This window comes from Arvicola amphibius, chromosome 8 (genome assembly GCF_903992535.2).
Source record: "Arvicola amphibius chromosome 8, mArvAmp1.2, whole genome shotgun sequence".
In the NCBI taxonomy this organism is placed as follows: domain Eukaryota; kingdom Metazoa; phylum Chordata; class Mammalia; order Rodentia; family Cricetidae; genus Arvicola; species Arvicola amphibius.
In genome coordinates, this window is record NC_052054.1 from 64,432,414 (window position 1) to 64,457,624 (window position 25,211).

General features: G+C 39.1%; 1 protein-coding gene across 2 annotated transcripts in view; it reads left to right on the top strand.

Annotated features, from left to right (window-relative positions):
- The first annotated feature begins 5,345 nt into the window (after positions 1-5,345).
- LOC119820508 (vomeronasal type-2 receptor 116-like) overlaps positions 5,346-25,211 on the top strand; it is a 44,740-nt gene continuing 24,874 nt past the window's right edge. For both annotated transcript variants that reach the window (XM_038338910.1, XM_038338911.1), the window contains exon 1: positions 5,346-5,542. In XM_038338910.1, coding sequence (XP_038194838.1) covers positions 5,346-5,542 — 197 coding nt within the window. The remainder of the gene's footprint in view (positions 5,543-25,211) is intronic.

The following is a 25,211-nucleotide window of genomic DNA, read 5'->3' on the forward strand; positions in this document are numbered from 1 at the left end:
CGGGCGGTTTCCCACCGCCCTGCTCTCGGCCACCGGCTAGCTTAAAAACCTGAAATAACATCACACAAACTGTATTCTTTTAAACACTGCCTGGCCCATTATTTTCAGCCTCTTACTCATATCTTGACTAACCCATATCTAATAATCTTTGTAACACCACGAATGGTGTCTTACCGGGAAAGATTCAGCATATCTGACCTGGTGGCTGGCTTCATCGCATCTCACTTCTCTCTGAGGAGAGGCATGGCAGTCTGCCTCACCTAGGAGAGGCGGGGCAATTGTCTGAGCCATCTACCTCACTTCCTTCTTCCTGTTCTATCTACTCCACCCACCTAAGGGCTGGCCAAGGCAGTTTCTTTATTAACAAATGAAATCAACAGACACACCTACATCACTTGTGTATCTGTAAATCTTTACTGTCAAGGAGTGCTTCTCAAAATGATAAACCCTTCTGAAAAACTTAAGAGGTGACATTGCTAGGGGAATATAGTACTGACTACTTGTGTCACCCAGTAAAGCATGGCAGAACTGCACTGCTCCTCTGAGAGCCATGTACAATGCCCCATCTCTAGGCACACAGCCTACAGTGAGACATATCCATGAACTTATGGGCACAGGAGACCACTTCCTAAATATAACCTCAGTAGCATAGACATGAAAGCACCAGTTAATAAATAGGACTGGCTGAAACTATCAGCAAGACACAATCACTAAGACAAAATGGTAGTGTATTGAATGGGAAAATATCTTTACCAGATCCATATTGGAGAGGACTGATCTCCAAAATATATTTAAAAATTTAATAAACTAGACATCAAATTATAAAATAATCAAATAAAATGGGGTAGAGATTTAAAGAGAGAATAATCAACAGAAGAGTTGCAAATAGCCAAAGCACAATAAAGGAATTGCTCAGTATCTTCAGCCGTCAAGAAAATGCAAAACAAAATGACTCTGAGATAACATCTTATACAAGTCAGAATGACTAAGATCAAAAACACCAAAGAGAGCTTATATTGGAGAGGATTCAGAGTAAGGGGAATACTCCAACATTACCTGTGGGAGTACAATCTTGGATAACGACTTTGGAAAACATTGTTGTGGTTTGGGAAAATCTGGGAATCAGTCTTCCTCAAGACTCAGCAATATCACACTTGGAAATATACCCAAAAGATGCATACTCATACCACAAGAACATTTGCTCAACTGTGTTCATAGCAGCATTATTTGTAATACCCAGAACCTGCAAACCACCTAGGTGCTCCCAAACTGAAGAATAGATTTTAAAAATATGGTGTATTTACAAGGAGTATTACTCATCACTAAAAGATGAAATCTTGAAATTTGCATTCAAATAGATAGAATTAGAAAACAAACATTCTGAGTGACTTAACCTAGACCCAGATAGATAACCATGGTATATACTCACATGTGAGTGAATATTAGATGTAACATCAAAGAATAACAAGTCTATAGCCCATGATCCCAGAGAAGCTAGGTAGCAAGGAGAACCCTAAGAGACATATATGGATCCTCCTGGGATTAGAAAACAGACAAGATCTTCTGAAAATCTTGGAAATATGGAAGAAGGGTTCAAAGGGTGGGGAAGAGAGAAAGAGAGGGAAGAGGAAACATGAGGGAACAGGATGCTAAAGAAGGGGAAACCGTAGTGAGGGAGAACAAGAAAAGTGATACCTTGATTGAGGGAGCCAGCAAAGAGCTAGGGAGAAACAAGGCACCAGGAAAATTCTCAAGAATTAACAAAGATAATCCCAGTTAAGGTTCTAAACAATAGTGCCTTCCTCTTTAATCAGATTGGTGACTTCCACTATTGTCATCATAGAACCTTCATCCAACAACCAATAGAAGCAGATACAGAGATCTACAATAAAGCACTGGGCCTAGCTTTTGAAGACCAACCTATGAGAGGGAGGAGTGATGATAGAGCAAAGGGGTATGGTCCATGATGTTGATACCCACAAAAAGAGATGACCTAAGCTATTGAGAGTTCACTGACTCTGGACTGATTGTGAGGGAACAACATAGGAACACTTATGCACTTTTATTGACTCACCTTGGGAAGCCTTAACCCTTTCTGGATATTAGATGGGGACCCAGCTGGGAAGGGTGGATTAGAAGGATTAAAGGGAGTTGTAATGAAAATAGCTATGTAAAGGGAGAAAACATTGTATAAAAATATTCTTGATACAAAAAAGAAAAATAAATGAATAGATAGGCACCATACAATTCATTAACTATTGAAATCAATGATGAAATTAAACAGATAAGATTGATGGATTCATACTTCTCTTACACATTTTGGAAGTAAGATTAAAGCCTCAAAGGATTTATTTGCACACAATGGGCTTCTCCGCAACCTGGAAGAATTCAATGATGTCATTAACATGAATTAAGTCATTATGCAACCTGAACAGACTCCAGAAATACAGATTTTTCACAAACTCAAAATGTAACAGTGAGAGTGTGTGTTTGTGTGTGTGTGTGTCTGTCTGTCTATATGTCTATATATAAATATATATATACATATATATATTGTTGTTGTTGTTGTTTGTTAACTCAAATAAAGTAGGAGAGGTATTATTTGAGATGTGAATGCCTGAAAGAATTTGGTTGGGATACCCTGTAATGCCAGTATGAAAAAAATATCACAGTTGTATGATAAACTGAACAAGTACACAAACAACATTAAGTGAGAAGGAAGCTTTATAAATTGAGGAATAGCTTTGGTAGTAAGATGATCAACAATACATGGGTGACAAGGGGTAAATATTGAGGAAGGTCATACAACACATATGTGAGTATGATATGTGGAATCTTTTATGTTATCTATTAATTAAAATAATAGTCATAATTACACATAAAACAAAACTGATACAATACTAAACCTTTACTGATGTAAAATTTCATTTGCACTTTTGAATGGTGAAATTTCTGAGGTCTTGAGTTAGAACAATATTCAATTTTCTGAAAGGGGGCTGTCCAAACTTCTTTGCAGGGTTTTGGGATGTTACTCTCCTCATACTGCATCACCTTGACCATCCTTAATACAATGCAAGGTGATTATTCTTACTACAAATTGGAATCCCATGTCACAATGATATCCTGGGAGGGGGTGATTTTTTTCTGAACAGAAACAGAGGAGGAGATTGGTGTTAGAGGCAGATGGGAGGTCGGGGAGGACTGAGAAAAGAGGAGGGAAACGGAACTGTAGTTTGGATGTAAAATAAATAAATAAATATATAAATAAGACTCTTCCTATGAGATACTCTTCCTGTCATATACTTCTCTGTCACATCTTAGCCCCCCAGGACAGCTCATTACAAAAACATAGGTCATGCTTTTTTACATGTTGATCTTTAATTTTACTAAGTTCAAAAGGAGAACACTAGTCCCTATTTGGCCCTCATCAAATGCTAAGTAAATCTTACAACCAAGCAAGAGAAAGTCTTAATACAAATATGTATTTTAAAATAATAAAACATAGATTGGGTGGAGTTCCAATAAATACTGAAATTGCCCATGTATAATTTCCAATTGCTTGAAATACTCCTGGCCCAAAAAAGTAGGAGTAAGATTTTTTTTAAAACCTACATTAGCATGATACAAGAAAATGAATAGACCAGTTGAAGTTTGTTGGCTACATCCATAGTTAAACATTCTGTTGATAGAACAAAACAAGTCATGCTCACACCTTAGATCAAAGCATCCTGTAGGCAAACTACTCCCTGAGTGTAATCCAATGTTGCCCTCCTTAAAAGAAATGGATCCTTAGTTGAATCACTTACACTTTTGTTTGAGGTAGAAACATGTCAACTTCTCTATTCCTGAAATACAAGGTCTGGTTATTAGCCACACCTGTTGACAATAACATTGAGAAAGCAGAACTCTTTGACCTAAATCTAGGTGGGACATTTGTTTTAGGTAAAAACACAGTACCTTGAAGGAATAGAGGTGTGTTCCAACTTTCTGACTTTTGGTCAATGTAGAAATAAGCTCATATTTTGTGCTTCATGCCCTATTTGTGTTCTGCTTTTACTGCAGTCCGTATACATTCACTTAAAGAGACTCATCTGCTCACACTCATCAATGAACCCTCACAGTGGCAATGCAGGTTCAAGAAGGCAAGCAAAAAGGCATGAGTTGGAAAATGGTATAAGAAGAATTAATGAGTAACTAACCTGGAATGTTTCCAGATGGTTGGTCCTGAGCAAATTCCATCTTGGTCAATATGTAAATTTTAAATAAAAGCTTGCTTAAATTCAGTCAAAAAAAAAGAAAAAAAATATGCATTGAGCCCATGGTAACTTCACGGTATTTATTGCTTTTGAAGATTCTCAACAAAACATATTCAAAATGACTACAAAGAATCTAAAATGAGTAAACACTGTAGGAAATCACAGATAAGGCAGAAGAATTTGGTCAGAGGACTAATTGTTCTATGAGAACTTAGGCTCATGGAGGGAGATTATGAGAGAGATTATATTTTAGACATAAAACATTTGCCTTATCTTCTATTTAATATTTGTGTTTGGAGGAGGAGTGAGAGATATTATTGAGTGTTTGAAATGTTGGACACAGAATCTCAAGGGATATTGTCGAATATTCAAAAACATTTTGTAATGCTATAAATGTAACTGATTCTGTGGTGATTTGTATAATGATAGAACAGCAGGATTCAGAAAAAAAATAGAATTGAGGCTGATTATTGTTCTCAAGACAAGCACAGTATTTGGTTAGATAATCTGTTACTGTCAGTCATGTAGAATAAACTACACTGTGCAAGTTGTGGGAAACTCAATTTCTCTAACTATAGAACTGTTGTTCCTTGACACAGATTTTGTGAAAGAATTCCCAATGTGCAACTAAGAATTTTGACTTTGTGTGTCCTTCCGGAAACTTTGATGAATGTCTCAATGTGGATCATCTAACAAAATCCACTGACATCATTTCTAAAGGCATTAACATAAAAAGTTTGTTCTGGCTCTCCTGGAGGCAAATTTTTCTCAAAATGACATCCCCCATGGAACCATAATTTCCACAAAAATAAATTATGTCATGAAACTACAAGAATTCTCCCCATATATATTACTGAACCAAATTGTGATTACATGCATATCAGGTGCACAACCCCCAGGGAAGAAAGTGTCCAAGATTCCTCCAGAGCTGAGGAATCAACTGGGAAATAAAAGAATCATGAATACACAAATAGCCTCTCCTTTGGCTACAGAAATAAAAGCAGGTGGGAATATCTGGGTACCCATATAATGTGCTGATCTGAAGAGCACTTCACAACACACATTGCCCAGGCTTCAAGGAGGACAAAGATGTTCGCTTTGATTTTCCTCTTCTTTTTCCTGAACATTCCACTTCTTGTGTCCAGGTTCACTCAACCCAGGTGCTTTTGGAGAATGAATGAGAATAAAGACAAGGACGAAGATTTGGTGACAGGTTGTGTCTTCCTCCTTACAACATTGCAGCAGCCTGTGGAGAAAGATTATTTTAACGACATTCTGAATATAAAGTAGTTTCTTTGAATTTCAATGTAAATGTCAACATGAATATTTGATAGGTGGTCAGAAATGAGAATCAAGAACAATGTTTAGAGTCTTTTGTTCTGTTATTTCAGTTTGCCACACCTAAGAACCAGCCCATGTTCTTTAAGAGCCATTGCTGTTTATTTTTTTTTTTTACTTTTAGTTTGTCCAGGGGTGTAAAATTATTTTCCTAGTTACTCTTCTACTTACAAGACTGGAAGCTGAGGGAAAAGGGGATTGTACAACTTAACTTTGTTCACCATGTATATCTCTCCTTTTGACTGTTTCCACAACTTGAGTAGGCCAGTGATATCTTATCAAAAGAAAACCCCATACTAGTCAATAAATATCATGACTAAATTGGTGCAACTAAACTTATGTTGATTAGATACTGTGATGGACGATGCGGCTTCAGATGCATGTCTCAAAGCAACTAATATGTGTGGCACCCCCTAGGTCCAAAGAGTTTTTACATAGATATTTAGTTACTCTCTCAGATGTTCTGCATGTGGTCACACTGTGTCTTCTAATGCTGCATAAAGAATGAAAACAGGAGACTTGCCCACTGTTAAATTCTTATATGATTCTTTTTCTCCATACTTCACTTATGTACAACCATAGGCCTTTATTTCCACAGTACAGTTCTTCACTGTCTCTTTAAACTAAAGAAAGAATATTTGTAGTATAAATGATATCTTTGCATTCTTTGTAAGAGGAATTGTCACTAAAGGTGGTGACTGCTAACTTTCCTAGCACTTGCCTGAGTGACAGCTGCAGCATATGATACTTGAAAACATTTGAGAATAGGGATCTACTAGCTTTTTGCTATTATTTAAGAAGCACGTGTCTCTTCTCTTTAGGTCTAAACTGTTTACTCACTATCCACACTATCTCATTTACATCTTATTTTTCTCTTCAATGATTTTACTAATTATAGCTTTGTCTTTTACCAATTTGGGCATGTGCACTTTTGATTTTGTGTATCGTTGATAGCTCTTTTCGAATATAGCACTTTAGATCACTATGCCACACCAAGAGCTCAAATCATTGACATATTTTGATGTTCAGTGTGCAGACATTAGAGTTTCATTTCCATAAGTTCTCATCTCAAATGTAGACAAAAGTTGCTCTCTACAAGAAAATATATGTTGTTCAGATATACCTGATATAATTATCCTTAATTTCTGCATTTATAAATGGTGTAGGTATATCATTGTACATTCGAGACCAGTGGCAACTAAAGACAAATGTTATTGAAAACCTAGAAATCCATTCCCTTTTTATGGTCTATATGAATATTCCTAATGTCCATACACAGAGATGAATTTATTTACCCACTGTATTCTGGTATTTAAATTTATTAAAAATTAAATATTTAAAGAATGTTTTTGCCAATAATCGATAAAGAAGAAAAAATACAAGATGGTGTTTATAGACAGGAGGGAATATGTTAACTATATTGTCCACTAAATATGAAGGAATTATTAGTACAGGAGCCAAAGGTTGCCCCAGAAGACTACTGTGCTCTCAACAGTCATTCCTTGAATGCCTTTACCCAGTTCAGTTTGTTTTTTAGAAGTTACCAGAATCTTGGCTAATGCATCACATGTACATTTAATCTTGCTCAATAATTTCAAACTGAATATATGATAAGGTTTTCTGTTTCATCAAAGCCTGTAACCTTTATTCATCTTCTATGCAAGCACGAAAAACCAGAGAAGGGCAGCCCTTTCTGTGAAAGCTCCAAATGGCTCATCTTATTTATGGGAGATTTATTTTCATGAACTTTTAAAGCTTTTTCAAACTTCCAGCAACTGATGTCATTCCAACCTCACAACACAGGGCATTTGTTTCAATTATTGAGGGAGGTTGGGAAAACTATCCAGTATTTTCCAATCCTTCTTTTTACTACAAATATCATATATAGATCATACCATAATAAACACTGTTGCCTTATATAGAACACAAAATGAAAACTGTAAGTTTGCTCTGATCTTGACTTTTTGCATTGGTGATGTCAGCAAGGACCCTGATCTTTTATCAAATATGTCACTAGTATTTCAGTTACCAGCAAGGATGTCACAATTACACAGTCCCATTCATTTTATAGGAACAAAATAAGAAACTTCCCCTAATTATGTCTGTAATGACAAGTTCATGTATACTATGGAGTTTAGAGGACCTTATTGAACATCTGTCCTAATAGGACTAGTCACATACCTCTATATATCTCAGCAAGTGAGTATTTTTGGATGTTTGAAAGAAATTCTTGTTTATTTGTACCATCCCAGAGGCTAAGAAATGTGTGAGGAAGATGAAGGCCACATATGCATGTCAAAATGTGTAGTTAAAGGCTACTATTCGGAAACTTGACGAGGCTTTTGCATTTCCTTGTGAAAGATGGAGATGAGGAAAGTTTAACAAGTGGGGTGGCTTTCTAGAACTCTTGGCAGAACAGTGTTTCTAAGTTCTCAGGAGTTCAAGCTACTTCATGCTGTTCCCTGTGTCCCTTCAGCTTACCTATGCACCTGAGTGATTCATTCAGCTGATCTTTGCACCTGCCCATCCTATCCTAAGTGATCATGATCAGTTTTCCTCTTTGTATGAGATAGCAAACAAAGATGCATCTCTAGTTCAAGCCATGATTTCTTTCATGCTTCACTTAAACTGAAACTGGGCTGGGCTGCCCACTTCAAAAATGAAGATGGTGCTCAATTTCTCTCATAATTGAGAAAAGAGATGGAAAACATACAGTCTGCTATGACTTTGTGAATATGATCGCAATCAACATGCATTTTAGTTGTCAAGACCTAAAGTATTTTATAAACAAATAATGACATCATCCACAATTTATTTTTCTTTCTTATTTATTTACTTATTTTATTATTAAAATTTTCCACCTCCTCCCCACCTCCTATTCCCCCCCCTTAACTCCCCTCCCCCTCCCTTGCCAGTCCAAGGAGCAGTCAGGGTTCCCAGCCCTGCCGGAAGTCTAAGGTCCAACCCACTCCATCTGGGTCTAGGAAGGTGCACATCTAAACAGACTAGGCTCCCCAAAAGCCAGTACATGCGGTTGGATCAAAATCCAGTGCCATTGTTCTTGGCTTCTCAGTCAGCCTTCATTGTCCGACACCTTAAGAGAATCCGGTTTGATCGCATGTTTTTCAGTCCAGGTCACGCTGGCCTTGGTGAGCTCCCATTAGATCAGCCCTGCAGTCTCAGTAGGTGGGCGCACTCCTCACAATCCTGACTTCCTTGCTCAGGTTCTGCCTCCTTCAGCTCCTCATTTGAGCCTCCTGGATATTGGAAGTAGACTAGATTGCCATGCAAAAATTGGGATCTTGGGGGTGGGGGTGGGGTGGCCATAAGGGGTGATGGGGAGATGTGGATAGAAAAGTGAGGAGGGGAGGATGGGGAGACCCTGGGAGAATGGGATGGTTGGGATGGAGGAAGGGTGGATAGGGGTGCAGGGAAGAAGATATCTTAATTAAGGAAGCCATTTTAGGGTTAGCAAGAGACTTCACTCTAGAGGGGGGTCCCAGGTATCCATGGAGATGTCCCCAGCTAGTTCCTTGGGCAGCTGAGGAGAGGGAGCCTGAAATGGCCCTTTCCTATAGCCATACTGATGAATATCTTGCTTATCACCATAGAAGCTTCATCTGGTAATGGAGGGAGATAGAAACAGAGACCCACACTGGAGCGCAGGACTGAGCTCACAATTTATTTTTTCATTTATGGTGACACAGACAGTACTCAAACTGTGTGTTTTTAGAATGTGTGAATCACTGGGTACATAAGAATATGGGCCTGACTTCCTTGCTCATGGATCTCCCTCCTTATGCTCCTCATCGGGACCTTGGGAGCTCAGTCCGGTGCTCCTATGTGGGGCTCTGTCATTTTCTCCATCCAATGCCAGGTGGAGGTTCTGTGGTGATATGCAAGATATTCATGAGTATGGCAATAGGATCTGGCCATTTCTGGCACCCTCTCCTCAGCTGCCCAAGGACCTAGCTGGGGGCGTCTTCCTGGACGCCTGGGAACCCCTCTAGAGTCAAGCCTCTGCCAACCCTAGAATGGCTTCCCTTAACGACCGTGAGGAGTGCGTTTACCATTGAGACAGTGGGACAGATCTAACAGGAGACCACCAAGCCCAGTTGGAATGGAACTGATGGAACAGAGGACCAACCGGGCTCTCTGAATGTGGCTGACGGTGGAGGAGGACTGAGAAACCAAGGACAACGGCAATGAATGTGAACTCTACAGCATGGACGGGCTCACTGTGAGCCTTAACCTTCACCTGGCGATGGATGGAGATAGAGACAGAGCCCCACATTGGAGCACCGGACTGAGCTCCCAAAGTTCTGATGAGGAGCGGATGGAGAGAGATCATGAGAAAGTCAGAACCATGAGGGATGCGTTCACCCACTGAGACGGCAGGACAGAACTAATGGGAGACCACCAAGTCCACTTGGAATGGGACTGATGGAACATGCGACCAAATCGGACTCTCTGAGGGTGGCTGATGGTGGAGGCTGACCGAGGAGCCAAGGACAATGGCGATGGGCTTGGTCTCTACGACATGGACGGGCTCTGTGTGAGCCTTGTCAGTTCGGTTGCTCACCTTCCTGGACCTGGGGGGAGTTGGGAGGACCTTGGTCTCAACATAGTGTAGAGAACCCCGATGGCTGTTTGGCCTCAAGAGGGAGGGAGTGGGGGTGTGGGTGGAGGGGAGGGGAGGGAAGGGGGGAGGAGGATGGAGGAGGAGAGTGGCAATTTTTAAATAAAAAATAAATAACTGAAAAAAAAGAAAAAAAAAAGAATATGGGTCACCACCTCACAGTAGGTTAAATGTCTCTTTAAGAAATAGAGACTTCCCCTTTTGTCTGGGCTGCGACTCTGGGCTGCCTGGAATCCCTGATCCTGTGCCCTGACATTCCATCTGAACTGGTGAGTGAATGCAGACCCTGGGGCAACCTGCCCTGGAAGAGAGCACAGACCCCCTACCACCCCCACTTCCCTCTGCAGGCTTGTGTCGGTTTCCTCCCATCCCTGTGGTCTCCCAAGTTTTCCCTAGTGTTCTCAGGTGTCCTGCTCCTGTTCTAAGGCCATCCACCCAAAGGGGTCAGACTCTGGCCTCCAGGCAGGTCTGAGGATTCCTGCGGAGGGGTGCGGGCTCCTTCAGATTGTGACGCAAGGAATAGGTCCTCCTCTGGCACTGGGGAGATCCAACCAGTTTCAGTCACAGCAAAGATTGGTCTAGGACACCAAACGCCTCCGGGCTCTTTTTGAAGGAAGAGATGGGCAGGCGCCAATGCAGGAGCTCCTCCAACAACATGAAAGGCAACATGACATCACCACAAGCCAGACATCCCGAAAAAACAAGAATTGAACACCCTACCCCAGAAGATATAGAAGAAACCAACCTTAAACAGTACTTTATGAAAATAATAGAGGACCTTAAACAGGAGGTAAAAAACTGCCATAAAGAAATGGAGATGACAAACAAAAAGGTAGACGAAATAAATAAATCTCTCAAAGATACCCCCCCCCCCAAAAAAAAAACAAGAAAAACAAGAAAAGCAATCAAACAGGTAAGGGAAACAGTACAAGACCTGATAAATGAAATGGAGGTATTGAAGAAAACACAATCTGAGGGACGACTGGAAATGGAAACTCTGAGTAAACGAACAGAAACTTCAGAGACAAGTATTTCCAACCGAATACAAGAGATGGAAGAAAGAATCTCGGATTCTGAAGATACTATAGAGGAAATAAACTCACAGATTAAAGAACTAAACAAATCTAACAAATTCTTAACACAAAACATTCAGGAAATCTGGGACACCATGAAAAGACCAAACCTAAGAATAATTGGGGTAGAAGAAGGAGAAGAATTACAACTCAAAGGCCCAGAAAACATATTCAACAAAATTATAGAAGAAAACTTCCCCAACCTAAAGAAGGATGTTCCTATGAAGGTACAAGAAGCCTACAGAACACCAAATAGACTGGATCAAAAGAAAGCATCCCCACGCCATATAATAATCAAAACACAAAACATACAGAATAAAGAACAGATATTAAGAGCTGCAAAGGAAAAAGATCAAGTAACATATAAAGGGAAACCTATCAGAATTACACCTGATTTCTCAATGGAAACCATGAAAGCCAGAAGAGCTTGGATAGATGTGCTACAGACACTAAGGGAACATGGATGCAAGCCTAGACTACTATACCCAGCAAAGCTTGCATTCACCATTGATGGAGAAAACAAGATATTCCAGGACAAAAACAGATTTAAATAATACGCAGCCACAAATCCAGCCTTGCAGAAAGTAATAGAAGGAAAATCACAAACCAAGGAGTCCAACAATGCCCACAATAACTCAGGCATCTAGCGACCCTTCACCAGCACAACTAGAAGAAGGGAAACACACAAACTCTACTACTAAAAATGACTGAAGTTAACAACCACTGGTCATTAATATCACTTAATATCAATGGACTCAATTCACCTATAAAAAGGCACAGGCTAAGAGACTGGATATGAAAACAGAATCCAACATTTTGCTGTTTACAAGAAACACACCTCAACCACAAAGACAGACACCTACTCAGAGTAAAGGGTTGGGAAAAGGTTTATCAAGAAAATGGCCCTAAGAAACAAGCGGGTGTGGCCATACTAATTTCCAACAAGGTTGACTTCAAACTAAAATCAATCAGAAGAGATGGAAAGGGACACTTTATACTCATAACAGGAAAAATCCATCAGAATGAAGTCTCAATCCTGAATATCTATGCCCCTAGTATAAAAGCTCCCACTTATGTAAAAGAAACACTTCTAGAACTCAAGGCAGCCATCAAACCACACACACTAATAGTTGGAGACTTCAACACTCCTCTCTCACCAATGGACAGGTCAATCAGACAGAAACCTAACAGAGAATTGAAAGACTTAATGGAGGTAATGAACCAAATGGACTTAACAGACATCTATAGAACATTCCACCCAAATAGGAAAGAATATACCTTCTTCTCTGTGGCTCATGGAACCTTTACGAAAATTGACCATATAATTGGTAACAAAGCAAACTTCCACAGTTACAAAAAAATATTAGTAACCACCTGTGTCTTATCGGATCACCATGGATTAAAATTAGAATTCAACAACAATGCTACCCCCAGAAAGCCTACAAACTCATGGAAACTGAACAGTCAACTACTGACCCACACCTGAGTCAAGGAAGAAATAAGGAAAGAAATTAGAGTCTTTCTTGAATTTAATGAAAACAAAGACACAACATACTCAAATCTATGGGACACAATGAAAGCAGTGCGAAGAGGAAAGTTCATAGCACTAAGTGCCCACTTAAAGAAAACTGAGAAAGCGCTCATTGGTGACTTAACAGCACACCTGAAAGCTCTGGAAAAAAAAGAAGCAGATTCACCTAGGAGAAGTAGAAGACTGGAAATAATCAAATTGAGGGCAGAAATCAACAAAATAGAAACACAGAAAACAATCCAAAGAATCAATGAAAGAAGAAGCTGGTTCTTGGAGAAAATCAACAAGATTGACAAACCCTTAGCCAAACTAATCAAACGGCAGAGGGAGAACACGCAAATTAATAAGATCAGAAATGAAAAGGGGGACATAACCACAGACACAGAGGAAATTCAGAGAATCATTCGATCTTACTACAAAAGCCTGTATGCCACAAAATTGGAAAATGTAAAAGAAATGGACAGATTTTTAGATAAATACCATTTACCAAAGTTAAACCAGGACCAGGTAAATGCTCTAAATCGTCCTGTTAGTCGCGAAGAATTAGAAACTGTTATCAGAAACGTTCCTACCAAAAAGAGCTCAGGACCAGATGGTTTCAATGCGGAATTCTACCAGAACTTCCAAGAAGACCTAATACCTATACTCCTTAAGGTATTTCATAATATAGAAACACAAGAGTCACTGCCAAATTCCTTCTATGAAGCTACAGTTACCCTGATACCTAAACCACACAAAGACTCAACCAAGAAAGAGAATTACAGGCCAATCTCACTCATGAACATTGACGCAAAAATTCTCAATAAAATACTGGCAAACCGAATCCAAGAACACATTAGAAAAATTATCCATTACGATCAAGTAGGCTTCATCCCAGAGATACAGGGCTGGTTCAACATACGAAAATCTATCAATGTAATCCATCATATAAATAAACTGAAGGAAAAAAACCATATGGTCATCTCATTAGATGCTGAAAAAGCATTTGACAAAATTCAGCACCCTTTTATGATAAAGGTCTTGGAGAGATTAGGGATACAAGGGTCATTCCTAAATATAATAAAAGCTATTTACAGCAAGCCGACAGCTAACATCAAATTAAACGGAGAGAAACTCAAGGCTATCCCACTAAATTCAGGAACACGACAAGGCTGTCCACTCTCTCCTTATCTCTTCAATATAGTGCTTGAAGTTCTAGCAATAGCAATAAAACAACATAAGGGAATCAAGGGGATCCAATTTGGAAAGGAAGAAGTTAAACTTTCATTATTTGCAGATGATATGATAGTATACATAAGCGACCCTAAAAACTCCACCAAAGAACTCCTACAGCTGATAAACTCCTTCAGTAACGTGGCAGGTTACAAGATCAACTCCAAAAAATCAGTCGCCCTTTTATACACAAAGGATAAGGAAGCAGAGAGGGAAATCAGAGAAGTATCACCTTTCACAATAGCCACAAATAGCATAAGATATCTGGGAGTATCTCTAACCAAGGAAGTGAAGGATTTATTTGACAAGAACTTTAAGTCTTGAAGAAAGAAATTGAAGAGGATACCAGAAAATGGAAGGATCTCCCCTGCTCGTGGATTGGGAGGATCAACATAGTAAAAATGGCAATTCTACCAAAAGCAATCTATAGATTCAATGCAATCCCAATCAAGGTCCCATTAAAATTCTTCACAGAGATTGAGAGGACAATAATCAACTTTATATGGAAAAACAAGAAACCCAGGATAGCCAAAAAAATCTTATACAATAAAGGTTCTTCTGGAGGCATTACCATCCCTGACTTCAAACTCTATTACAAAGCTACAGTATTGAAACAGCTTGGTATTGGCATAAAAACAGAGAAGTTGACCAATGGAATCGTATAGAAAACCCGGATCTTAACCCACAAACCTATGAACTCCTGATTTTTGATAAAGGAGCCAAAAGTACACAATGGAAGAAAGAGGGCATCTTCAACAAATGGTGCTGGCATAACTGGATGTCAACCTGTAGAAGAATGAAAGTAGATCCATATCTATCACCATGCACAAACTCAAGTCCAAATGGATTAAAGACCTCAATATTAATTTGAACACATTGAGCTTGATAGAGGAGAAAGTGGGAAGTACTCTACAACAAATGGGCACAGGGAACCGTTTCCTACGCATAACCCCAGCTGCACAGACTTTAAGGGCAACATTGAATAAATGGGACCTCCTGAAGTTGAGCAGCTTCTGTAAAGCAAAGGACATTGTCACTAAGACACAAAGGCAGCCTACTGACTGGGAAAAGATCTTCACCAACCCTGAAACTGACAAAGGTCTGATCTCTAAAATATATAAGGAACTCAAGAGACTAGACGGTAAAATGCCAATTAACCCAATTAAAAAATGGGGCGCTGAACTGAACAGAGAATTCTCAACAGAAGAAGTTCGAATGGCCAAAAGACACTTAAGGTCATGCTCAACCTCCCTAGCTATCAGGGAAATGCAAATCAAAACAACTTTGAGATATCATCTTACACCTGTCAGATTGGCTAAAATCCAAAACACCAATAATAACCTTTGCTGGAGAGGTTGTGGGGTAAGGGGTACACTCATCCATTGCTGGTGGGAATGCAAACTTGTGCAACCACTTTGGAAAGCAGTGTGGCGGTTTCTCAGGAAATTCGGGATCAACCTACCCCAGGACCCAGCAATTCCACTCTTGGGAATCTACCCAAGAGATGCCCAATCATACAACAAAAGCATATGCTCATCTATGTTCATAGCAGCATTATTTGTAATAGCCAGATCCTGGAGACAACCTAGATGCCCTTCAGTGGAAGAATGGATGAAGAAACTGTGGAATATATACATGCTAGAATACTACTCAGCGGTAAAAAACAATGACATCTTGAATTTTGCAGGCAAATGGATGGAAATAGAAAACACTATTCTGAGTGAGGTAACCCAGACCCAAAAAGATGAACATGGGATGTACTCACTCATAATCGGTTTCTAGCCATAATTAAAGAACATCGAGCCTATAAATTTGGGATCCTTGAGAAGATAATAAGAAGGTGAACTCCCAAAAAAAAGATATAGTAATCCTCCTGGATATTGGAAGTAGACACGATCGCCAGGCAAAATTGGGAACTTGAGGGTTGGGCAAGACTGGGCCAAGGGAAGATGGGGAGAGAAAAGTGTGAAGGGGAGAACCGGGGGAGCTCGGAGGAATGGGGTGCTTGGGATATAGGAAGGGTGGTTATGGGAGCAGGGAAGCATATATCTTAATTTAAGGAGCTACCTGAGGGTTGTCAAGAGACTTGACCCTAGAGGGGTTCCCAGGTTTCCAGGGAGACGCCCCCAGTTAGTTCCTTGGGCAGCTGAGGAGAGGGAGCCTGAAAAGGCCAGTTCCTATAGCCATACTGATGAATTTCTTGCATATCACCATAGAACCTCCACCTGACGATAGATGAAGAAAATGACAGAGCCCCACATTGGAGCACCGGACTGAGCTCCCAAGGTCCTGATGAGGAGCAGAAGGAGAGAGAACATGAGAAAGAAAGTCAGGACCGTGAGGGAACCTCCAGCTGGCGACAGATGGGGAAGGTGACTGAGCCCCACATTGGAGCACTGGACTGAGCTCCCAAGGTCCTGATGAGGAGCAGAAGGAGCGAGAACATGAGGGAGAAAGTCAGGAACGAGAGGGGTGCGCCCACTCATGGAGACGGTGGGACAGAACTAATGGGAGATCACCAACTCCAGTTGGAATGGGACTGATGGATCATGCGACCAAACCCGTCTCTCTGAATGTGGCCAACAGCGGGGGCTGACTGAGAAGCAGTATTTTTTTTAAATAATAAATAAAATTAAAAAAAAGAAATAGAGACTTCACACTTATACCATTGGCATGTTAACTTTTACAAATCTGCCTGCTGAGATTTGTGCTTTTTAAATTTTGACCTTACATGAACCAATTCCTAAAACTCAGGTGAAAATGTGGCAAGACCAGGGGGTTGAGGTTTAGATGTATCAGCTTCTATGTGTCAGACACTGAAGAACTTCTCATTCAGTGCCTCATTGGAATGACTAATGGTACAGACTTTTGACATGGCCTTTAGTAAGAGAACATATGATGTATACAGTGCTGTGCATGCTGTGTCCCATGCAGTGCATGAGATTCCTCAATAAGATAACCAGTCACTGGACGATAGGAAAAAATCTGATATTACATACTTGAAAGTAGAGTTTCTTTTATTGGATTATATTTGGTGTCATCAATGCCATAGTGTTTAGAGGCTCTCAGATGCCCAAATCTAGTGTTTTAAGAAATATTCACCAAATACAAAGATTTTTGAACATTTTCCTGCTATGGAAATAAATCTAGACTTTGATATAAATTTCTAATACAGACTATGAAGGGGAAATAACTAATTATCAATGAAAATCAGTGATTGCTACAAAGCACATGAATATCGTCGTCCCATCCTAATACTGAAAACCTATCAGTCTTTAGTTATTAATGTTCTCCATGTTAATAAGATGAACCCTCCTTTGTTAATTGTCACATATGTGTTAATTAGTGAGGGTGATGTTTTCCATAAGTTTTCTTAACTGATTCTGCCCCCATGTAGCCTCTGGGAACCTCATATATAACTCTGAGAGTAATTACAGAAGTAATTGTTTTGTGATTCAGTTCAGTGGGTGCATGCATATTCATTTATATGAATGGAGATTTCTCACTTTGTATGATGTATGTTTGTGTATTTATTTGTATCTGGTCTATATCTGTGTTGCTATAATATGTGTGTTTTGTGTATGATGTATGCTTCTCTATAGCTGCATCTCTATCTGCTTTTAGAAATGAACATAAATTTTCCTTATGTCAGTGTCTTTTTGCTGGGAGTTTTTTATGTATAACTTCCTGTGTTTGTTTGTAAATACATGTCTCTTCATGTGCCTATGTGTATGTTCTTCATATTTCTTTGTATGTGCTTGCAAATATGTATATCTGTGTTGCTATGTGTGTCTGTGTTATGTCTTTGTTTATGTGCATAAATTTGTCTATATCATTGTCTCATTGTGTGGTTTTTTGTATATGTATATTTCTCCCTATGTGTATTTGTCTGAGAATATGAATGTATGTGTGTTTATCTATCTTTTTGCATATTTTCTTTCTGTGTATCTTTGGATTTTATATGTTTCTCTGTCTATATAAGCCAAAGTTTATCTGTATGTCATTGCACAAATAAGTGAGTATATATAAATGAGTATGTGGCTATAATATACATTTTTCTCTCCATGAATGTGAGTATCTCTGTGTGTAGCAGTTTCTCTGTTATGTGTGTATGTATGTTCATATCTATGCTGAAGCAGCTCAACTGAAGTAGAAGCAGCTGGAATATTGGGTCCAAGGAAAGCCTACAAACCATGGAAAGTGAGAACAAGCCACTAAAGTAGACATGGAAATGTGTAAAAGAGGAAACTGTTTCAAGATGTGAGGGAATGGGGCTGCCTGTAGGAAGAGTTGGTCAGTGATCAGCCAGCAACTATAGTTACAGTAAGAGCTCCTTTGCCTGTAAACTTTAAGGCCTGTAGCGTTTGGGCTCAGGGAATGGGCAACAGCTAGGGACTCTTGTAAGAGACTGAAAAAGGAAGATGACAGACTTATTTTGAGGACTGGCAGCAATGGAAGAAAATCCAGCATTGGTGGCAGTCACTAAAGTAGCTGCAAAGCCCAGGGTGATTGACTACCTCTTGATTTTCAGCCCAGAGTTGAATGCCATATGATGGTTTTATCTAATTATTTTTTATCAATAAAAACTCAGAAGTCAGCTATCAATGTAAGAGCCTGAATGATGCGAGGAGTAGCGGAGAAGTAACAAGTGCCCACCTATCTCTTTTTTCCCCATCCAAAAGAGTCAAGTCCCTCTCTAGAGGCTCACTATTACTTCCTATGGCTATCTGTCCTCACTTCTGCAAAAATTCTGTAGTTGATTTTGGTCATGAGTAGCTAGCTACAACATCCAAGTCAACACAAACTTTATTATTACTCTTGGGAACATTGAATGTAATATGATAGTTAGAAAGTAATCAAAATATACAATATAAAAGTCTTTCACTCACTTTGTAGAGGAACATAGAGATATTTTACATCACTTCTGGTTATCATGGTTATTTGTTTAACTATTTTTTGTATTCTCTTTGTCATTACAAAATAGAGGGGCTTCATATGTTTTTTACTTTCTGTTGTATCCCACCACTTTAGGAATGATCAGCTGTAGGGATTCTGTGCTAGAATTTTCTGAGCCACTTATATATGCTGTCATATATTCTGCAAATACCTATATTTAAAATATTATTTTTCAATTTGTAGACTTTTGATGTTCTTTAACAGTTTTACTGCTCTTACTAAAAGTTCTAATAATGTGTTGAATAGTCATCTAGGACATAGTCAACCTTGACCTGGTCTTGATTTTGATAGAAATTTTTTCAGTTTTTTCTATTATAATTATGATGGGTCTAGGAAAGCTGTAAATAGGTGTATTATGTTTGGGTATGTTCTCTGAATTCATACTTTCCCAAAGACTATTTTCATGAAAGTCTGTTAGAATTTGTCAATGGAATTTTGGCGTCAAATGGGATTATGATGTGGTATTTTTCTTCAGCTTGCCTATATGGTGAATTATATTGACTGATTTTCATATGTTGGACCATCCCTGAAACTCTGGGATAAAGACTAAGTGGTCATAATCTTTGTGATGTATTCTTGGATTCAGTTTGCAAGTATTTTATTGAGCATTTTACACAGATATTCAAAAGGGAAATTCATTGGAATTTTTGTTCACATTTGAATTATTTGTAGATTGTGTATCAGGTGACTGTGGTCTCATAAAGTGAAGTTGGCAATTTAGTTTCTCTTTTTATTTTGTAGAATAACTTGAAGAAGCCCAATATTCACTCTTACTGAAATGTCTAGTAATCTTCTGTGCTAAAATTATCTTTCTTTGGGTTTTATTTGGTCGTGAGACACTTAATGATTGTTTATATTTCCTGAGGAATTGCAAGAGTATTTCTATTGCTTCTCTGATCTTGATTGAATCTGATAGTTCTACTGAGAAATTATCCTTTTCTTTTAGATTTACTGATTCTGTTATAGTAAGTTTTTTACCTGAGAGCTAATGATTATCTAGAATTCCTTGATGTATATTTTTGTCTCACCTTTTATTTCTGATTTTGTTAATTTAGATAGTCAATCTTCAAGTTAGTTTGAAAAAGGATTAAGCTTTCTGGTTGGTTTTCTCAAAGAATCAATTTTTAGTTTCATTGTCTCTTTTATTGTTCTCTTTTAATTAACTTATTCAATACATAATTCAGTTTGATTATGTTCTGTGTCTATTCCTTTTGTATGCCCATATTTCTTTTTGTTCTAGAGCATTTAGGTGTTTCAATTGATAGTATACTATCTGACCTATTTTTTTGTCAAATGCTAGATGAATGACATTTTCTTTTATTTGATACTTGATTTTTTATTTTTTATTGCTTTATAAATAATACCATTCAAATGTCCACTTCCTCTCCTCCTCCCATTTTCTTCCCGCTCCCCTTGACCCTTCCAACTCCCCCTTCAGTATTAAGAGAAAGCAAGGTACCCTGCCCTGTGGAAAGTCCAAGGCCCTCTCCACTAAATCCAGGATTAGGAAGGTATGCATCCAAATAGATTAGGATCCCAAAAAGCCAGTACATGCAATAGACACAAATCCCAGTGCCATTATCATTGGTTTGTCAGTCTGCCCCAATTGTCAGCCACATTCCGTCTGTCCAGTTTGTTCCCATGTAGGTTCAGTCCCAGTCCAGCTGGCTTTGGTGAGCTCCCATTATTTCAGGCACACTATCTCAGTGGGTGGACCAACCCCTCACAGTTGACAGGGCAGGGTACCTTGCCTTCTCTTAATACTGAAGAGGGAGTTGGAAGGGTCGAGGGGAGCGGGAAGGAAATGGGAGGAGGAGAGGAAGTGGACATTTGAATGGTATTATTTATAAAGCAATAAAAAAATAAAAACTGACCTCCTTACTCATATTCTCCCTCCTTCTGCTCTTTAGCTGGACCTTGGGAGCTCAGTCCCGTGCTCCGAATGGGTCTCTGTCTCTATCTCCATCTGTCTCCAGACGAGGGTTCTATGGTGATATTCAAGATAGCCATCATTCTGACTAAGGGAAGTTCAGGCACCCTCTCCTCCACTGCCCAGGGTCCTCGCTAGGGACATCCCATGTTCACCTGAGAAACCCTCTAGAACCAAGCTTCCTTCCAACTCCAAAATAGCTCCCTTAATTAAGATATCTTCTTCCCTGCTCCCATATCTTTCCTTCCTCCATCTCAACCATCCCATTCCCCCAAGCTCTCCCCAACCCTCCCCTTCTCACTTCTCCTTCCTTCTCTCTCCTTCCCTCACTCCATACCTACCCCCATGCTCCTAGCTTCTGCCTGGAAATATTGTCTATTTCCAATTTCCAGGAGGATCTATATATGTTTTTCTTTTTTACATTTTAGAAATAGTTTATTAATTAAGCTTATTTTGCTAAAATTTTTTACTTTATTAAAAATTTTATTAAAACTTTCCCTCTCCTCCCCTCTTCCCATTTCCCTCTCCTTGCCCCCACCCCCCTTCCCCTCCCTCTCCAGTCCAAAGAGCAGTCAAGGTTCCCTGCCCTGTGGGAAGTCCAAGGTCCTTCCCCCTCCATCCAGTCTAGGAAGGTGAACATCCAAACAGAGTAGGAGGATAAATATATGTTTTTCTTTGGGTTCACCTTATTACTTCGCTTTTCTAGGATCATGAATTATAGGCTCAATAACCTTTGTTTATGGCTAGAATCCAGTAATGAGTGAGTACATACCATATTCATCAATTTGGGTCTGGGTTATCTCACTCAGGATAGTGTTTTCTATTTCTATCCATTTGCATGCAAAATTCAAGATGTCATTGTTTTTTTTACCAATGAGTAGTACTCTAATATGTAGATGTACCACACTTTCTTTATCCATTCTTCCATTGAGGGACATCTAGGTTGTTTCCAGGATTTGGCGATTCCAAATAATACTGCTATGAACATAGTTGAAGAAATGCTTTTGTAGTATGATTGGGCACCTCTTGGGTATATTTCTAATAGTGGTATCACTGGATCCTGAGGAAGGTTGACTCTCAATTTTCTGAGAAACTATTTCCAAAGTGGTTGAACAAGTTCACATTCCCAACATCAATGCATGGATGAGTGTTACCCCTTATTCCGCATCCTCTCCAGCAGTTTATCATTGGTGTTTTTGAGTTTAGCCTTTCTGACAGGTGTAAAATGGTATCTCAAAGTTGTTTTGATTTGCATTTCCCTGATAGTTAAGGAAGTTGAACATTTCCTTAAGTATCTTTTGGCCATTTGAACTTCTTCCGTTGAGAATTCTCTTTTCAGTTCAGTACCCCATTTTTAATTGGGTTATTTAGATTTTTAATGTCTAGTTTCTTGAGTTCTTTATATATTTTGGAGATCAGACCTTTGTCTGATGTGGGGTTGGTGAAGACCTTCTCCCATTCAGTAGGTTGTCTTTTTGTCTTGATGATTGTGTCCTTTGCTTTACAGAAGCTTCTCAGTTTCAGGAGGTCACATTTGTTCATGGTTGGTCTTATTATCTGTGCTACTGGGGTTATAAATAGGAAGTGGTCTCCTGTGCCCATGTATTGCAGGATACTTCCCACTTTTTCTACTTTCAGGTTCAGTGTGGTGGGATTTATATGGAGGTCTTTAATCCATTTGGATTTGATTTTTATGTGTGGTGATAGACATGAATCTATTTTCATTATTCTACCATTTGTTATGGGATCACAATTTCTTTTTTATTTTTTTTATTAATTATTATTATTACAAATTTTCACCTCCTTCCCTCCTCCCATTGCCCTCCTCTTAATCCCACTTCCCCTCCCTCTCCCTCTCCAGTCCAAAGAGCAGTCAGGGTTCCCTGCCCTGTGGGAAGTCCAAGGTCCTCCCCCCTCCATCCAGGTCTAGGAAGGTTCCATCCAAACAGACGAGGTTCCCACAAACCAGTACATGCAGTAGAATCAAAATCCAGTACCATTGTCCTTGACTTCTCAGTCAGCCCTCCTTGTCAGCCACGTTCAGAGAGTCTGGTTTGATCACATGCTCCATCAGTCCCAGTTCAGCTGGACTTGGTGTGCTCCCATTAAACCATTCCTACCATCTCCGTGGGTGGACGCACACCTTGCAGTCCTGACTTCCTTGCTCATGTTCTCTCTCCTGCTCCTCATTTGGACCTTGGGAGCTCAGTCCAGTGCTCCAATGTGAGTCTCTGTCTCTATCTCCATCCATCAGCAGATGGAGGTTCTATGGTGATATGCAAGATATTCATCAGTGTGGCTATAGTATAGGGCCAGTTCACATGTCCTCTCCTCAGCTGCTCAAGGACCAAACTGGGGTAATCTCCTTGGACACTAGCCATAAATAAAGGACATTGAGCCTATAATTCATGATCCTAGAGAAGCTAAATAGGATGGCGAACCCAAAGAAAAACATGTAGTTATTTTCCTGGATATTGGAAGTAGACAAAAATTGAGAGCTTTGGAGTAGGGGTGGGGTGGGGATAAGGGGAGATAGAAAGAGAGAAGTGAGAAGGGGAGGATGGGGAGATATTAGGGAAATGGGATGGAGGAAGAATGGATATGTTAGCAGAGAAGTATATATCTTAATTAAGGGAGCCCATTATAGGGTTGGCAAGAGACTGGGAGCACCATTTCTTAAAGATGCTTTTTTCTCCCATTGTATAGTCTTAGATTCTTTGTCAAAAATCAGGTGTTAATAGGTTTGTGATTAATATTCAGGTCTTCATTCGATTCCATTGTTCAACGCCTCTGTTTTTATGCTAATACCAAACTGCTTTCTTTACTATATCTCTGTGATAGAGTTTGATGTCAGGGATGTTAATGCCTCCGGAATTTCCTTTATTGTATAGGATTGCTTGGGCTATCCTGAGTTTTTTGTTTTTTCATAGAAATTTGATTATTGTTCTCTTAAGGTCAGTGAAATTTTGTTGGGATTTTGATGGGGATTGCATTGAATATATAGATTGCCTTTGGCAGAATTCCCATTTTTATTATGCTGATCCGAACAATCCAAAATCATGGAAGATTCTTCCATTTTCTGGTTTCCTCTTCAATTTCTTTCTTCAAAGACTTAAAGTTCTTGTCAAATAGGTCTTTCACTTCCTTGGTTAGTGGTACCCCAAGATACTTTATGTTATGTTTATGGCTTTCGTGAAAGTCGATGTTTCTCTGATTTCCCTCTCCACTTCTTTATCCTTTGTGTATAGGAAGGCTGCTGATTTTTTGAGTTGATCTTGTATCCTGCCATATCACTGAAGGTATTTATCAGTTATAGGAGTTCTTTGGTAAAGTTTTGGGGTCACTTATGCACACTATCATACCAGCTGCAAATAACAAAAGTTTGACTTCTTCCTTTCCAATATGAATCCCCTTGATCTCTTTATGATGTCTTACTTTTATTGCTAGAACTTCAAACACTAAATTGAAGACAGATGGAGAGAGTGGACAGCCTTTTATTGTTCCTGATTTTAGTGGAATCGCTTTAAGTTTATCTCCATTTAATTTGATGTTAGCTGTTGGCTTGCTTTATATTGCTTTTATTATATTTAGGTATGAACCTTGTATCCCTAATCTCTCCAAGACCATTATCATAAAAGGATGTTGAATTTGTCAAAAGCTTTTTCAGCATCTAATAAAATTATAACATGGTTTTTTTCTTTCAGTTTATTTATATGATGGATTACATTGATAGATTTTTATGTTTTGAACCAGCCCTGCATCCCTGGGATGAAGCCTACTTGATCATAATGGAGGATTTTTTGATGTATTCTTGGATTTGGTTTGCCAGTATTTTATTGAGAATTTTTGCATTGTTGTTCATGGGTGAGATTGGTCTGAATTTATCATTCTTGGTTGAATCTCTGTGTGATTTTGGTATCAGGGTAGTATAGCTTCATAAAAAGAGTCTGGCAATGATACTTTTGTTTCTATTATGTGGAACACATTAAGGACTATAGGTATTAGTTTTTCTTGGAAGTTCTGGTAGAATTCTGCATTGAAACCATCTGGTCCTGGGCTTTTTTTGGTTGGGAGGTTTTTGATGACAGCTTCTATTTCCTCGCACATTATAGGTCTATTTAAACTGTTAACCTAGTCTTGATTTAATTTTGGTATATGGTATTTATCTTTAAAAATGTCCATTTCTTTGGTATATGGTACATCCACAGAGGGGCTTTAATTTCTACAAAGATGAGAAATGTCATAAAACTACCTGAATTTATCTCATATATATTCA